This window comes from Pipistrellus hanaki, assembly GCF_964339955.1.
Source record: "Pipistrellus hanaki genome assembly, chromosome: 2".
NCBI lineage: Eukaryota > Metazoa > Chordata > Mammalia > Chiroptera > Vespertilionidae > Pipistrellus > Pipistrellus hanaki.
In genome coordinates, this window is record NC_140504.1 from 105,440,897 (window position 1) to 105,459,547 (window position 18,651).

Below are 18,651 nucleotides of genomic sequence, written 5' to 3' on the forward strand. Positions count from 1 at the left end.
TTAAGCTTGAAAATTCAAAATACTTGTCTTTAGTATGTAATACAGACTACTCTAAAAATTATTTAGTTACACTAGATATTGCAGCTAAAGTTATGTCCATTTTATTTTTATTTTTTTTATTTTTTAAAAAATATTTATTGATTTTACACAGAGAGGAACTGAGAGGGACAGAGAGTTAGAAACGTCGATGAGAGAGAAACATCGACCAGCTGCCTCTTTCACACCCCCCACTGGGGATGTGCCCGCAAGCAAGGTACATGCCCTTGACCGGAATCGAACCCGGGACCTTTCAGCCCGCAGGCCAACGCTCTATCCACTGAGCCAAACCGGTCCCGGCAGTTATGTCCATTTTAATTCCTGGTTAGTATATATTTGTTTCAGTAGTGTTTCCTTGTTCCAGACATTTAAACAGAAGAAAAATAAATTTATGTATCCAAAAATAAATAAAATAAATATAACCAAATTAGTGACTCTATTTTAGTGAAACCAAATATATAGTAAAGCTTTAAATCATTTGTAAAACCTTTTCATAATCATGTACACACAGTTTTTTTTTATATAAATGGGCACTACAGTATTTATCCATTCATAGAGAAAATTGAGGTTTTGAGAGTTAATATCCAACAGTAGAAAGAAAAGAAACTAATATTTTGCTTCCAAATGAACCGAGCACTTTTTATGGTGTTTTCCCAGGTTATATTATTTTAAATAGATAATTTCCTGACAGTAATTTTGATCAAGCTATTGCTACATTATAAACGTAACCATATATCTTACCAGTTCTTCTGGGTTTTGTTCCTTTATTTTCTTTATTCAAATGTAAATCGTTCACTATTTTTATATAATAACTAGAGGCCTGGTGCATGAATTCGTGCACGGGTGGGATCCCTCGGCCAGGCCAGTGATTGGGCCAATTGCGGCCATTTGGCCCAGTCCTCAGGTTGTCCGTCCACAGGAGGCTGGCTGTGGGAGCACACTAACCACAAGGGGCAGCTCCTGCATTGAGCGTCTGCCACCTGGTGGCCAGTGGACATTATAGCTGCCATCCGGTTATCTGGTCAAAACGGTCAGTTAGGCTTTTATATATATATATATATATATATATATATATATATATATATATATATATATATATAGATAATGCCCCAACATCCTCAATATCCTGCTTTTTACTGGCTGCTTTGCCCAGTCTCTTAGATATTCATGGTTGAGTATAATAATGATCTTCATCTTATTATTTTTTTTTTTTAGATACCTGAATTTGACAACTTGTACCTGGATATGAATGGAATTATACATCAGTGTTCACATCCTAATGATGATGATGTTCACTTCAGAATTTCAGATGATAAAATCTTTACTGATATTTTTCACTACTTGGAAGTGTTGTTTCGCATTATTAAACCTAGGAAAGTGTTTTTTATGGCTGTTGATGGTGTGGCTCCTCGAGCAAAAATGAACCAGCAGCGTGGACGGCGTTTTAGGTAAAACTTTCATGTTTTATTTTAGGATACTATTTGGTTAATAAAATATGTTATTTAATGATAACTGACTTAACACAATGCATCTTCTGTTCATGTTTCTTTTTTCTTAAATTTCTCCAGAAATGAAACTATACTTATAATGTACATTTTATCAATTAAGTAAAAAAATTAGTAATTCAAGTGAGGTTCATTTTTCAAAGCCTGTTGAAAGGTTAAAGTCGGTGGTGTGCAGGCAGGCTAAATAGCTATCTCAGGTGGTGAATAAAGAAACATTGAATTTATTTAAGGAAAAGGGGTTGGAGAATGGGATATCCAAAGGATATCACTAAGCCAAAGGGTATTGGGTCCATGATGACAGCAAAAATGTGCTTAGGACGGTGAAACAAAGAACGGCATAGAAGAAGCAATAGGAAGACTTAGCCTGTGCTGCTTTGGCTCACTAAGAAGTAAGAGAAAAAGGGGCTTTGGAGACAGGTTCAGGGGGTTAGGCTGGGACGAGCTGCTGCTGTCCATTGCTCCCCTGGTTTCAGGTCTCATGGGATCCCTTTAGGGTTGGGGGATACGTGCCTGTGGGCAAATGGACAACGGTGTGCTCCTTGGAGGAAGAGTGTGCACCTGGGTTCTTTGTCCTGAGCGTATCTATCTTTTTTGCAGATGGCAACTTATGGGAGGGTCTTAATAGAATATTCATTAGCTTTCCAGATGTGCTTTTTCAGGGTTGTGATCTCCACTGAATGGTTAGTGCCAGGGCAAGGGGTCCTGAGGCACCCAAAGCATCACTTGTCTGGTTTTGCTCCTTTTCTGGGCATGGAACAGAGATACAACTGAGACCTAAATGTTATCTTTAGGGAGAAAATGGTCAGGGGTCTAAACTGCCTGACCAATGCTATGCTAGGCAAGGTTCTTGTTTACCCAGTTTTGCCCCTTGCTAGGCATTTGGGACTTTCTGCCCTGGTGACATTGTGTACCTGACCCATCATCCTTGCTCTGCTCATGTCTTACACCTATGTTGTGCTCTATAAAGTTATTCTGTTGTTCCCTCACAAATTTTTTAAACATCTTATTGATAATTTGAAAATGGTAGTAGCCAAGAAAGCTTTTATAGTAGTATGTCTTGAGCTAGGAAACTGCAGAATGATCTGAGAGGTTGTCCTAATTAGAATATCATTGCTATTTTAATTTAATTCAACAAACACTTGTTGAATGCCCAGATTCTGAGTTAGCTGCTGACTCTGAGCATGAGTCCTGGACAAGTGAGTCTAGAAGGTGATTGACGGAGTTTGAGAAGAGAGATGAGTTAGGACATTTGATGTACAGGTTGGAACAAAAGTAAGTTTACAGTTTTTTCTATGGAAAATAATACATTAATAAATAATAATACAGCAACCTATAATAATAAAAGTGTAATATGCTAATTAGACCAGACAGCTGAATGACCTTCTGGACGAAGCCGGGGCTGAGAGGGTCAAGGTAAATCGCAAGGGCTACAGGGCAGAGCCGCCCCTTGCACGAATTTCCATTCATCAGGCCTCTAGTAAACTGTTTTTGCATACTCACAACTGCAAACCTACTTTTGCCCCACCCTGTATTATCAGCCCTGTGAGTTGGATTGTAGAAGTAAAAGGATGAAAAGAGGTTATACACACACAGAAGGTTTAAAAGTCAAAATCTTGGACCTGTGAAATATTTCTGAATAACAGTGAGAGCATGCTGTGTCTTTGTTTGTGAGTAGCAGGGTTATTGGAATTAAAGGAAAGAAACCCTGAGTTTAGCATATTTAATGGATCATTAGCATAATGAATCCTTTACCACTGTGGCAAGTAAATTAGTCCAAAGGGTACCTGCAGAATCAAATGTGGAAATCACCAAGGAACTTGAGAGTATGGTGGAAGCTATCAGTGAGAATGGGAGGAGGATGGTCAAAAATACTGATTTAAATATCAAAAGAGAAAAAATACTGAATATAATGAAACCTCTGAAATCTTTGAACACAAGGACTGTCTCTTACTAAAATGTAGATTTTCAAATACTACCCAAGACTTTTTTAACCTGAATCTCTAACAATTGGGCCCTGGAAACCATTTTTACCTGATTCCCTGGTAAATGTTAAACTAGTTTTGGGGAACTACTGGGCTGAAAAATGTAGTGTTGAGAAATAGTTGCATAAGCCCACAGTATCAGTCAGTATTCAGTTGAAGATAATTAAATTCTAGCTATTTTAAGCAGAAAGGTCTATAATAGAGAGAATTAGGTGCCTATGAAAGTTGTTCTAAGCCTAAAGGGTGAGAATATAGGTGAACCTTCAAGAATGGCTTCCAGAACACACCATACAATTGATCCACCAGTAGGTGGCACTGTTGCTACTACTGAGGAAGGTGAGTTCAGAGGCTCCCACCAGAAAAGGTGGTTCCAGGAACTTACACTGTTATTGTATTTCAGATATTAACAAACTACCATCTGAGCTGTTGGCTCCAAGAATACATTGCTTTAGTTAAAATTCAGCAATCAAGACGCTAACACTGAATCTGTTAGCTCTAAGAGCCCCAATGTACCTGCTTCATCTGTAGCAAGAAGCAGATGCCCTGAACCTTGCTTTTCAGCACCTACTAAGCTGCTGAATATTGAGATCTACTGATGAAACACACACATATACACAACTCCAGTATCTCAGTTGGCATGCAGACCACCACACTTCTACCTTCTAAACCGTTTTGGAGGCATCTGACTGATAAAATCTAAGTAATGTCCAGAAACCTCACTGCAGGAAAGCACAGGAGTTTAACTTTTTTAGCTTTCCAACATCTCCAGTCTGAGAACGCCAAGTAGGAATAGAATAGATGAGGACCAATTCACCATCAACACCAAACACATTTACTAAATGCTATGCTGGCATCGAGTGCTCCAAGTGCCCCAAATCCCCCACTTAGCAGTTTCTCATTCTCCACAGTGACTACTTTCTCTATTCATAATCTTTAATCATTATCTTTCCACATCTCTTACTTTAAAATCTGCTGTCTCTGGCCTTCATCCCCACCATTCCACTGAAACTAACAAGATTACTAATAGAATCCTTACAGGAAAATCTAAAGAATAATTCTGTACATCACTTAATTTTTCTACAGTATTTTAACAGAGTTGACCTTTCTTTTTTGGACTTCCTTTCTGTTATGTAGCACACTGACTGCACATTCTTAGTCTTCTTGTTATCCTCTCTTCCTCTGCTTATTCTTAAATATTGATGTTTCTTAAGGTTCTATCCTGGGTTTTGAATGATCTTATCCAATGACTTTAATTACTGTATCTTTATTGAGGACTCTCAAATGTATCTTTCTGGTAGATATTTCTCCAGAGCTCTCTATCCATATTCCTACTAAATGTTTCCTTTTGGATACCACAGTTACATTTCAGGTTTAACATGTTCAGAACTGAATGAACTCTTCTTTGCCTTAAAACTGCCTTCATTACATCTTGCTTATTTCTTTTTTTAAAAAAGTTTTTATTGATTTCAGAGAGAAATAGAAACATCAATGATGAAAGAGAATCATCTCATCAATCTGTTTCCTCCTGCACACCTCCTAATGGGGACCAAGCCCACAACCCTGACGTGTGGCCTGACCAGGAATTAGACTGTGACCTGCTGGTTCATAGGTCAATGCTCAACCACTGGGCAACACAGGCTGGCTATCTTGCCTATTTCAGTGAATGACACCACCATTCAAATAACTGCTCAAACCAAAAGTCCAAGAGCAACTCGTTTTCTGATCTCTTAAAAAATTCTTCATATTCACTTACATATTTTCATCTTACTGCTACTATCTGAGCTTAGGCCACCATAATCTATGACCTAGATTACTTTAATAATCTTACCCTGTGCCTTGCCTAACATTCTATTATAAACACATTAAACATTATGGCTATTTAATTTTTTGTTTTCATACTAGATTTTCTTTTATTTTATGCCAAGAATTTGGCACATAGTAACAAATAACCATTTGTTCAACCTAAGAGCGAAGGGAAGAAAAAAAGGACAGAATGGCTTTCATTGGAGAGATTACAAATGAGTTGATAAATTAAAAGCTTTTGTTATATAGAAGGGGTTGGAGAGAGAGAGGTTTACTATGAAGAAAAGTTTATCACAGAAATAGAATTCCACAGAGCATAGTAACAAGGTTATAGAAAATATACATAAAGCAGAGTTTCCTATCTTACTTGCCATGAGAAACTGGATGGTAGCTGGGATGCTTCTATTCAAACCTAGGTTCCTTTGACTCTAAAACTCATGTTCTTCCTAGGAAATCTGATTGCCCTAAATGTGAGATGATTTTAACAACTGTTGCCATTCATTTTATTAAGCTTTTATTTTAAACTAGAGTCCTGGTGCACAAAATTCATGTATGGGGGTGGGAAGGGAAGTATCCCCTTAACCCAGTCTGCACCCTGTCCAATCATGAACCCGATCCTGGGCCTAAATTGGCAGTCAGACATCCCCCTCACAATCCTGGACTGCTGGTTCCTAACCACTCACCTGCCTGATTGACCCTAAGTGCCCCCCACACACACACCTACCAGCCTGATCATCCCTAACAGCCTCTGCCAGCCTGCCTGATCACCCCTAATTGCCTCTGCCTGCTGGCCTGATCAACCCTCACTGCCCACCCTGCTGGCCTGGTCACCCTTAACTGCTCCCCCCCCCCCCGCCAACCTGGTTACCCTTTGCAGCCTGCTATTCATACATTTGTTCATCCCTCACCCCCCTGCTGGCGTGGTCGCCCCACTGAACCGGTCATCCATGTGGTTGTTTCAGTCATGATGGCCCCTGGCTTTTTATATATATATATGTGATGATTTTATGAGGAAACCTATATATACATTACAATTTTATAATTATTTTTATATAAATTCTTAGAGATCATGTTAATGTGCTTCTTTTTTGATATTATTAAATGTATATATAATGTGAGGGAAAAGTAGATTTACAGCTGTTCATATGGAAAATAATACAATAATTAATAAGTAATAATACAGTAATAAACTTTTTTACTTACAACTATAAACCTACTTTTGCCTAAGCCTATATAATGAAAGTTTAATGTTGAATTTTTGAGCTTGTTCTCAGGATGAATTTTCTGTTTAATAGTGATAAGAAAAGAATTACTTGCCCTGGCTGGTATGTCTCATTGGATTGGGTGCCTTCCTGGGTTCTGAATAATTGCTGGTTCGATTCCCGGTCAGGGCACATGCCTGGATTGTGGGCTTGATCCCTGGTGAGGAGGGTGTGCAGGAGACAGCCAATCAATGTTACACTCTCACATTGATGTTTTTCTCTTCTCCCTTTCTCTCTCTCTAAAATTTAATAAACTATCCTTTAAAAAAAAAAAAGGGGGATTACTTTATAATAAGTATTTGTAATCTGTCAGTTTTATACTATTACAATGTTGTTGTAAGAAACTTTGAAACCTGTGAAGTAATTTTGTGAATTTGTTTATTTTTTTATCTCTGTTGTTGAAAGTATTACAAATGGCCTCCTTTTTTTCCCATTGACTCCTTCTAGCCTATACCTGCCTCTTGCCCCAGGCCTTTACCACACTATTATCAGTGTCCATGGGTTTTGCATATATACATATAAATTCTTTGGTTAATCTCTTCCCTTTCACTTTCATTTTAGTAAACTAAGATTTAAGACAATGTCAGAAAAAAGAATGAATTTTGTTCATAGGTCAATCACAATTCATACTTAAGTAGCTATATGACTCTGCTTAGCTGATGCCAATGACAGAGACTAAACATTGTAAGCAAGGCCATCTGGGCAGCTTCACCATGGAATCACCTGCCACTCCCTGCAGATCACTGGAGTAGCATTCAAATGCAAATGAACACATTCTTTAGCTGAAAACTCCCAGCCATTCATGTAAACTTGTTACCATTACCATCTAGTTTCCGCCTCACAGCGGGGAATTTCAAAAGCTGCTTAGAATGACTTGGGAAACCAGTTTTAATTTACCTCCCAGTTAATCTCCACCATTTTTAAAGCTCATTCTGTACACAGAAAAGAGTTTTAAGCACAGCCCAAAACTATGCGCACTCGTTTTGAACTGGCCTTTTCCTTTACATGAGCACAGAAATTCGCCCTTGAGCTCTTCTCCCGTACCGGATGCCTCCATGCCGCCCCAGGACCCCGGAGCGAGGCTGCTGCCACCGCCACCGTCCCAGCCATGCTACTCAGGCGGCCCCCGAGGAGGAAGCTCGGGTCGCCCCAGCGGCTTTTCGGCTCCACTTCCCCTTCTCCAGGCAGCCAGCAAATTAACCCAGGTGCCTGATCCATGAGCGAGGCCACTACTGCCCAGCTGCGCTCCAACGTGCAGACTGAGCCCCTCGGAAGCCCCCCCTCCAACCCAACGCTGCCAGGGGGCCCCACACCACCATGCCGGCCACACTTCGCCGGCTCCATCCTGGGGCGCCATGTTGCCCGCCGATACCAAACTCAGACCTGGGAAAGGCTCACTTTCTGCAGGTGAGGCAACGACTCACGCTGCTCACCTCGTCCTGGGAGAGGCTTCCATTCCTCTCCCGATATGAGGGTCCTTCTAGGGCGCTCCCGGGAGGTCAGAACGTCTTTTGATCCTCCTGCCCGTGGTCTTATGGCACGTCTGCCAGACGTATTTGGGCACCAATTCCACAAGGGGTTTTACATCCCTCCAGAGCGCTCACACAAGGACACAGACAAACATACACCTTCTGTGGCCAGTCAGGCTCTCCAGATCAGAGTCCCTCATGGTTCTGGCTGGGGATCCCGGACGAATTCCCCCATATGTTACGCCCAGATTTCATGATCCCCAAGGACCTCCAGGGAGCCAATTCCGATGCAATAAACAAAAGAGCCTTTTCCATGCTAGCATGGGCTCTGTCCCACTCACACCGGCAGCATGGCGGAAGAGAGAGCGAATTTCGCCCAGTCCAGGGGTTTTACTCCTGTCGGTGGTGATGTCACTGCCTTGGCTAACCCTGATTGGGCTGAGTCCAATTACAAAATGGAGGATAACTCCGCCCTGCCCCACAGTGGAGTCAGGAGCTCATCCTCACCTCACCCTGCTCTCTCATTACTTTCCTTCATCTTTCCCATTCGTGACATGTTTCTGTGTCTCCTCATTTTGGCTGATGGAGTGGCTTTGTGTGGTAGGTGACCTATAGGGTCCAGTAATTCAGCTTCCCCAATCACCTGAGGTGGTTGCTTTTGGTATGTCCCTTTGTGGGCTGAGTGCAAAGTCTTGGTGTAATTAAGCCTTGATTGCTGTTAGTACACTGGAAGGAATTGATCTCCAGGCCAATTGTCTGTGAGGACCCGCTCTGTCTATAAAGGAAGAACTGCTGCGCTGGAGACACGGTTTGGTTCAGTGGGGCTTTGGTGCTCACTGATGCCATCTCCCGAATGTGTCACTTATGGGTGTGAGGGGTTGAAACTGACCACTAGGAACACTGGCTTCTGGATCACCAATGGGGTACAGTTCATTTGCTTTGGACTTGTCCGTTTTGTTGCTGGAGCTATGTTGCTGGAGCTGCAGTTTATTTCGTTAAGCTGCCACAATACCAGCCATTTATATGCAAAAGCAGTTGTGTGGTGCCTGGGCAGGTCTGTAGAATATGCTAGCGAGGCCTCAGGGCAGGGTCTCAGGGTGAGGCGGGGTCTCAGGACATCACTAGGTTGGGGCGTGGCTAACAGCAATGGCTGTCCCAGCTCCCCCCCTCCCCCCACGTTTCCAAGTCCTGGCTTCCCTGTGATCCAGCGCAGTAAACAATGGTTGCTGAGGGCACCTCTGCAAGAGTCGCCCTCACTTCCGACCAATGGCCAACAGACCAGCTTCTCCCCGTAGTCGTCTGGGTCCCCCACGTGACCCCAAAAACTTGATTTCAAAGTGATAGGGAGCTTGTTTCCTTTCGGGTTGAAAAGAAAAGCTGGGCGCCCAGTCGCCTGCCACCAGCCCAATTCACCACCAGCCTGATTCGCGTACCTCCATACCTAGGCTTCTCAGCGTTTCAGTGTTTGTGCTCCTTTCTCTTTCAGCCAACCTTCCCGTGGTTTTGGATGATAGATGTCCTTTATATTAGTTTTAATTTTTAAATTGTTGTGGGAGTGGCAGACCAGTTGCTCACCTACGCCGCCATCTTGGTTCTTGCACAACTTTTTTTTTATATCATTTTCATCTATTGATGGTCATTTGAGCTGTTTCCACATCTAAGCTGTTGTAAATTGTGCTGCTATGAACAAAGAAGTGCATATATTCTTTCTGATTAGTATTTTGGGTTTCACAGGATATATTCCTAGAAGGGGATCACTGGTTCAAATGGCAGTTCCATATTTAATTTTTTGAGGAAATGCCATATTATTTTCCATAATGGCTACGCCAGTCTGCATTCCCACCAGCAGTGTACTAGGGTTCCCTTTTCTCCACATTCTGTCCAGCACTTGTTATTTGTTGATTTGTTGATGGTAGCCATTCTGACAGGTGTGAGGTGATAATAACTCATTGTTGTTTTAATTTGCATCTCTGATGATTAGTAACTTGTAAGATTGAGATAATGCTCTGATTGAGATAGTGCTCAGGATAATGGCAGTTTTGCACCTTATTTAAATTCTGTGTATGTAGATGGAAAGGGACTACATGCTAGGCAACTTGATAAGCTCAGAGAAGGTCTGCATGCAGCCTTGCAAAGTTGGATACCTAAAGTAACCACAAAGGATGATCTGAAATTAAAACTTTTTAACTAAAAGCAATTTATGGTAAGTAGTCATGTCCCAGGCTGGCATCTTCTTTGACAGAGGTCAATCTTTATCTTAACTAAGCCTGTCTATTATCTTTTTGCATATTTGATAACGTATTGTTGGAATGTCAAAGTAATTTTCTTTTTTCTGGACCCCTCAAAGTATAAGCACAGCTATCCTGTACCCATCAATATAAAAGAAATATGTATCTATCGTTTTGCTTCTTATCCAGTCCCAGAGGTTTCCCTGCTTTGCATTCTCCCACTTCCCTAATCTATCACCAATGGATTTCATTTAACCCACATACACATTCTCTTTTGATTGTAATATATAAAATAAGGTGCAAAACTGCCATTCGCAGGAGCATTATCTCAGTCTATTGAGATTTTGTTCCTGTTAATTGTCAACAGTTTCAAATAAACTCATAAAAATTCTTCACAGGTTTGAATGTTCTTTATGTTGACAGTGTTCTACTTCTGTAGTCCTTATTTAAAAATAATAATAATAATAATTCTTTAAAAACAAACAGTCCTGAGACTGAAAACTTGTATTGTTTTGAACCTTAAAATTGATGAATTAGTATTTTAGTTATAAAAGCATCTCATTACAATTTACTTTATAAAAATATATTTGCTTTTCCCCAGGAAGTTTAAGATATTTTTCCCCTTTTCATTTAAGGTCAGCAAAGGAGGCAGAAGACAAAATAAAAAAGGCAATAGAAAAAGGAGAGACTCTTCCTACAGAGGCTAGGTTTGACTCCAATTGTATTACACCAGGTAATTCCCTAAGAGATTGAAAGTGTAAATTTTAACTTTTGAAATGTAATTTTTTTCTAGCCTTTATGTATTTTGTCTTTAGGATTCCATTTGCTTTATTTTTTTAATTGTGTCTCCTCATGAGATGGTTTGGTCATAGTGCTCTTGAGAAAACCCACTGTAGGGATTTGTAGATATTGATAACAGCAAATGTAGACTGGATTCTTCCAGATGCACAGAATTTCAGATTTAAAGGAACTTACAAGATTCGTCTTATGGCTGCCATTTATTTGTATGAAAAAGTGAGGTGTGGCTCATCCAGGTTTATATAGCTACCTTATTGTATTCCAAATAAGAAACCTATTCTTCTAGTTCAAAGTGCTTACTACTTTACATCTGATAGGCATTTAAGACTTCTATGACTTTAGGATAAATGAATTTACCAGTATTACAATTATAATTTTATATTCAGCAATATATTAGGTCTAGTAATAATTAATGTCGTTTTCTAATACTTTTTTAAATCAAATTTATTTAAACAATACAACAAAATTTAATCAACAATATAGTTGCCGTTGTTTACTACTACTTGTGCCCAACGCTCAGGAAGCATTTTAATCCCTCTGTTGTAAAATTCTTGTGATTTTGATGCAAAAAATTCGGTCAATGCATTTTTGAGGCATTCTTCATTATTAAATTTTTTTCCAAGAAGAAAGTTTTGCAAAGAACGAAACAAATGGTAATCGGAAGGGGCAATATCAGGAGAATATACAGGTTGGGGAGAACTTCCCATTCCAACTGGCGCAGTTTTTCAGCAGTGATTCTTGCAGTATGCGGTCGTGCGTTATCGTGGTGAAGAATTACGCCCTTCCGATTAATCAGCGCGGGTTCTTTTTCTCTTAAAGCTTGGGCTAACCTTTCCAATTGGGCACTATACACTGCACTTGTAATGGTTTGGTTAGATGGTAAAAGTTCATAATGAAGAATTCCTTTAAAATTCCACCAAACACACAACATCACTTTTTTCGCATGCAAGTCAGGTTTTGGCGTGGGCTGCGGAGCCTCATTTTTGTCCAACCATTGAGGCCGCCTTTTCAAATTAACATACAGCACCCATTCTTCATCTCAGGTAACAATTTGCTCTAAAAACAGCAAACAGTTTTGACGAGAGAGGAGCGAACTGCAAATTGTGACTCTTTGATTACGGTTGTTGTTGGTCAACTCATGAGGAACCCATTTTCCAAACTTTTGGACTTTGCCAAGTGCACGCAATTGATTGGAAATTGTTTTTTGTGAACAATTTAAAGTTGTCGCAAGCTCTTGTTGGGTAATTTGAGGATTTTGCACCAAAAGAGCTTGAAGAGCTTCTTGATCAAAATTGGACACATGGCCTCGACCACTCTTGTCATCTAACGAAAAATTTCCGTCGCGAAATTTCTCAAACCAACGCTGGCATTTTCTGGCCCTAACTGCATCTTTACCAAGAGCACTACAGATGTTTTTTGCAGCCTCATTTGCTTTTCTTCCTAATTGGAACTCGTAAAGCATGCAGTGCCGAATATGCTCTTTATCCGCCATCTTCTTAGCCCTAGTTTTGCAACAAAAACCAAACCAAACACAAACTTTTTCAAGCAAAACTTGTTAATTGCACTTCACACGTTCTGTAGATACCACGTGTTTGAAGGTTATTTCAATACAAGTCAACGCCAAGCAAGATTTTAAACGAATGTTTAAAAACGACATTAATTATTACTAGACCCGATACACTGTACGAACTTTGTCTGACAATATAATCCTCTGCTTTGAAAGAAAAAAAAAATCTTAAAATTTTACTTTCTCATGAATTATTTACTAACTCTGAGAATTTTCTTTTTCAGTAAGTGCCCTAATCACACATTGCTTGATTTCATAACCAGTTTTATCCTGATTGTGGTTTAAGTTTCAGACTGTATTGCTTTGGCTATTTTCCATCTGGACTTTTCATAAAACATAATCATGTAGACTTAGTTTCCAGATTTATAATAATTTTGCAGGTTAACAGTGGCAATAATAATAGTCCCTTTCTTGTTACTATTAGCAATCTAATTGAAGTTGCAATACTTATGACAAAAACTTCAGAATCCAGTGAGGAACTAGAAGATTGAAGTTTGTTAGACAGTTGAAACTGCCCTTGTGTGAAAGTATTTGCAGCAGAATCCTGAGGCAGTGGTGACATTTCTTGACTTTCTCTGTGGGACATTAACTTCATTTAAGGATAACCAGTGAAATTAGAAACAGTGGTGATATTTGATAGGGAAAGGTATGGCATTACTTGTTTTACTAAATATGGAAGAAGCTTTTGTCTGCCTTTGGAGATCTTAGCTATTCTATAAATAATAAGATGCATTTTCATGTCACTGGGAATACATCTTTTTTTTATCTCTTTCTTAGATTAAACTTTTAAAAACTTTTTATTTATAGGGACTGAATTCATGGCCAGATTACATGAACATCTGAAGTACTTTGTAAATAAGAAAATTTCTACAGACAAGTCATGGCAAGGAGTTACCATCTATTTCTCAGGCCATGAGGTTATTATCTTTTTTATTTATTTAAAGAGTTTTAAAATTTTAATTTCTAATGCATATCATATTACTCAAATTTTGAAAACATTATATTTAGACTCCTGGAGAAGGAGAACATAAAATCATGGAATTTATCAGATCCGAGAAAGCAAAGCCAGATCATGATCCAAACACCAGACACTGTCTTTATGGTTTAGATGCTGACTTGGTAAGTATAATTGTTGTTATAACCTTATGCCATTGTAGTTAAATATCTGAGATATTTAGTCTTTATGTAAGAAGCTTTCTGTCTGTGCAAACAAATATTGGAGTCAAAATAATGATTGCTACTTCTGCCATTAATAAAAACAATTGAAAAATGAGTTCTTTTGCCACATATGATGAGCTGGTTTCTTTGTAGTTAGTGTTCACACCTGACCTAAATGTTAAAATTTTGCTAAGAATGACCTGCTGATATCAGGGTAAGAGGCCCTTTTTACCCACATGCTTAATATATAACTTTTAATACCATGAAATTTGATAACTCCATGACCCAACTAACTTGACTAGACCTCTTTTAAGTTTTTATTGTGGAAATTTTCAAACAAAAACAAAAGTAGAGCAAACAGTATAGTATAGTGATCCTGCTCGTGTCCTTTATTTAAATAACTTTCAACTTCTTTCCCTACCCATCTGTCTCCTTTTTCCTTCTCTGGATTCTTGAAGCATATCCCAGACCTTATATCATCTAATTTATAACTATTTCTCTAAAGAGGTTTATTTAAAAAAGTAAAGCCATAATTTCACATAAAACAAAAATTAATAATCACTGTTTAATATGTAAATAACCATTAGTATTCTCATTTCTCTGATTACTGCATAAATATTTTATTTTGGTTTTTTTGAATCAGTACTGAAATAAAGAAAACAGTATACATTGCAGTTGGTTGATATATCTCACTAGACTAATGTGCTTTGGGGATTAGAATACTAAGTAATAAAATTAAATGAAAATGCCCTTTTCCAGTTTTTTCTGAGTTTTTATATACTAGAGTATCCTGGCCTCCAGAACAGTCCTGTTTTCTGCTATTGGAAAAGCTTCTGACTTTAATTTCTTACCCATTCTCCCCTGACAATGGAAATGTATGAAAACCAAGAGAAGGTTTTTTGTATTTTTTCATTTATTTTTTTGATGGGGGTGGGCACAGTGAGTGTCTAAAGTCATGTGAGTATAAACATTTTTTCTTAGAATAGTGCATTCACTTTAACCCCATTCTTAACCTATAAATGGATCAGATTTTGATATTTCTATATTTAATGTGCTAACAAGTTGTTTTATTTTCCTTAAATAATCATGTTCTCTATATAAACATATTTTTTTATTTAGTTGCTTTTGTGAAACTGATACTATAAAAAGTGAGAGAATAAAAACATTTCTTTATCATTTTTCAACAGATTATGCTTGGATTAACAACCCACGAAGCACATTTTTCTCTTTTAAGGGAAGAGGTTCGATTTGGTGGCAAAAAGACACAAAGGTAAATCACACTCCATATATGTTGGAAGAAAAAACAGAAATTAAATTAAGAATAGTAGCCCTACACAGATATCTGATCTGTAAATATTTTTTCCCATTCTGTTGATAGTCATTTGAATCATAAAATTTTTTATTGTGATGAAGTCAAACTTATATTTTTTGTTTTCTGTACTTTTAGTGTAATGTCCATGAAATCATTGAGAAATACAGTGTTCTAAAGCTTTTTTCCATTTTATTTTAGGAGTTTTATAGCTTTAGCTCTTACATTTAGGCCCTTAATCCATGTTGAACTAACTTTTATATATAGTATAAGGTAAAGGTCCGACTTTATTCTTTAGCATGTGGATATCCAGTTTTTCCACCACCACTTGTTGATAAGATTATCTTTTCTCCATTGAATGGTCTTAGCCCTCTGGTCGAAAAGCACTTGACCATATATATGCAAGGGTTTATTACTTGGCTCTGCAGTCCATTCCCTTGGTCTGTATGTCTGTTTTGGTCACTGTAGCTTAAAAGTAAGGAAGGGTATGAGACCTCCAACTTTGTTCTTTTTCAGGTTTATTTTGGCTTTAATTTGAGGGAAGGGGGAGAGGATAATCTGAGATACTATTTTTTAGGACAGATTTTTTTATTTTTGTTTAAAAAAATCCTTGAAATTTCATTAGCGACAGCATTGAATCTGTTGATCCTTTTGGGTAGTATTTACATCTTGATATTAAGTCTTCTAATGCATTAACATGTGGTGTCTAATTTTTTCCATCTGTTTTTCGTAATTTTAGTGTACAACTCCATTGCCTCTCCTTTTTTCTTCTTATATTTAAAAAAAGCAAACACAAAATATAACCACCATGCTGTACATTTCATCCCCAGGACTTATTTAACCTATAACTGGAATTGGTATCTTCTGACCACCTGCACTCATTTTCCTCTCCTCACCCTACCTCTGAGTACTATAAGTCTATTCTCTGTGTCTCTGAATTTGTTTTATACTTCTGTTTTTTCCTTTTGCCTCCTTGGTCAAGTTTATTACTAAGAGTTTTCTTTTTTGGGGGTATAATTGTTTCTTAATTTCCTTTTTAGCTTCTTTGTTGATGGTGTGTAAAAGCACAACTGACTTTTGTATATTGATCTGCAGCTGTGCTGAATTTTTGTTTTTTTGCACTAGTAGCTTTTTCTGTAATCCTGTGGGATTTTTTATATATATATATATATATATATATATATATATAGAGAGAGAGAGAGAGAGAGAGAGAGAGAGAGAGAGAGAGAGAGAGAGAATGCCATTTTTTTCTAATTCAGATGCCTTTTATTTGTTTTTTCTCCTAAGTGCCCTGGCTAGGACTCACAGAATAATGTTGTAGGACTATCAGAATAATGAATAACTATAGTGAAAATGAGCATCTTGTCTTGTTCATGTTCTTAGAAAGGAAGCTTTCAGACCATTAAGTGTGATGTTAGCTATGGGTTGTTTTTTTGTGTGTGTGTTTGTTTTGTTTTGTTTTGTGTGTTTTTTTTAACTATGGTTTTTTTTTAAATTCCATTTATGATGTTGAGGAGGTTTCCTTTTGTTCCTACTTTGCTAACTATTTTTTATCATGAAAGGGTGTTGAATTTTGACAGATTTATTTCTGCTAAATGAATGTATGGTGGTTTTTTCTTTATTACTGTAGTGTATTACATAAACTTTCTTCTTATAATGAATCATGTTTGCATTTCTGTGATAGACCCCTTGCTATTGGTGTATAATCTTTTTAATATGCTGTTGTTAACTTGTATTCTTGTAGTTAAACTTAGAGTGTAGGCTAATACCAGTAATATAGACCTTTATACGAAGCCAGGGAAAGATAAGAAAAAGTGATGCTGCCTTAGCATTGAAGAATTGGACTGTACTGTAGTAGATATAAAAGTATATATTCACTTATCTGTCTGCTGTCTGCTGGTGGGCCACAGCCTTAAATGGGACAGATGCCATGGTTTCTTATATCTATTATGTATTATTTAGGCTTTCTTAATTCTGAGTCCTTCCATAAAAAACATAATATAAACCAAATTATTTTGAACTTCATGCTATATGTATTATAATTGCAATTATATATTTATCTTTACCCTGCAGCTTTCATATAAATTACATGCCCTGAGTATAATAATTAATTGTCTTCTCATAAGTTTTATTTTAAGTCTTGCTACATTTTTAAACTTAAAAAATATAATTAACTGTAAGCACACGCACACACACACACACACACGTACACAAATAACTCTGTTTATCATCTAATTACAGGGTATGCGCACCAGAAGAAACCACATTTCACCTCCTACACTTGTCTTTGATGAGAGAGTATATTGATTATGAGTTTTCAATGTTAAAAGTAAGTATTAATATAGCTGTGGACCAAAGATGTATATGTAGAAATTTTCATAGGACTTGACTTTTTTCAATCTATTTTACTATAGGATAAGATCCCATTTAAATATGATATTGAAAAGATAATAGATGATTGGATTCTGATGGGATTTCTTGTTGGCAATGATTTTATCCCCCATCTACCTCATTTACATATTAATCATGATGCACTTCCTCTTCTTTATGGAACATATATTACCATCCTGCCAGAACTTGGGGGTAAGCAGAATTTAATATTCATTTGGGGCTACTTTAACTTAACACTCCACTAATTCTAAAAATGTGACTCAGTTTATTAGATTATAGCATGCATAACTAAAGTAGGAAAAAAGGGGCTTCTTTTGATCTAAGGCTCCAAGCTTTGTAGGTTTTTGGTTTCAGTAGTTCATAAACAAAATGACCAGAATTATGCATCCTCATTTATTAATAACTAATCTCTGCCTTTAAATTATTTAAGAAACTCAGTAGAAGTTGTTGGTTTCACTTAGTTCTTTAACATTTAAACATAGGAATTCAGTTTTTTTTAAATGGGTTAAGCATTAGAGTAATATCAGGGAAGGATTTTTCAATTAGGAAATTCACGAACAGTGGTGATACTGAATAAAGCAACAGAGTAGTGGGAAATAAGTCCTTTTCTTCTCAAGGTAACATCAAATGAACAATGGATATATTCTAGAATGTACTTACTAGTAATTTAATTAACTGTTACTGTGGATTGGACAGGTGGGAGGAGGATTATTATATGAATCTGGTATTTTTATGTTTTTCTTCAGTTGTTACTTATTGTATATTATAGTAACAGCAAGTTATAGAATCCAACATTGAGTGTTTTTCTTTGATTAGAATATCAACTTTCAACATTTTATAAAAAGAATTTTGTAGAATTGTTTAGAAAAAAAGCTTTTAGTGCTAATTTAGATTTTGTTCCTTTTAGGTTATATTAATGAAAGTGGGTATCTCAACTTACTCCGATTTGAGAAATACCTTGTGAAATTATCAGATGTAAGTAACCTGAACTTTTTGTTTTCTTATCCCAAGTTAGCTATAAATGGTCAGTAAGCAATTATATAATACCAGAAGAAACTTTTTTTGTAATTATAATACTATTGGTCATTCTGTATAAATATCTTATCTAAATTATTTTTATTTGATTATTTTTTATTTTCAGAT

At 37.3% G+C, this 18,651-nt stretch overlaps 1 protein-coding gene across 7 annotated transcripts in view; it reads left to right on the forward strand.

Annotated features, from left to right (window-relative positions):
• XRN1 (5'-3' exoribonuclease 1) overlaps positions 1–18,651 on the forward strand; it is a 214,342-nt gene that overhangs the window by 35,615 nt on the left and 160,076 nt on the right. For all 7 annotated transcript variants that reach the window (XM_084872413.1, XM_084872412.1, XM_084872416.1 and 4 more), the window contains exons 2-9: positions 1,252–1,484; positions 10,921–11,018; positions 13,458–13,567; positions 13,659–13,769; positions 14,996–15,078; positions 17,359–17,446; positions 17,532–17,700; positions 18,416–18,483. In XM_084872413.1, the coding sequence (XP_084728539.1) occupies positions 1,252–1,484; positions 10,921–11,018; positions 13,458–13,567; positions 13,659–13,769; positions 14,996–15,078; positions 17,359–17,446; positions 17,532–17,700; positions 18,416–18,483 (960 nt within the window). The remainder of the gene's footprint in view (positions 1–1,251; positions 1,485–10,920; positions 11,019–13,457; positions 13,568–13,658; positions 13,770–14,995; positions 15,079–17,358; positions 17,447–17,531; positions 17,701–18,415; positions 18,484–18,651) is intronic.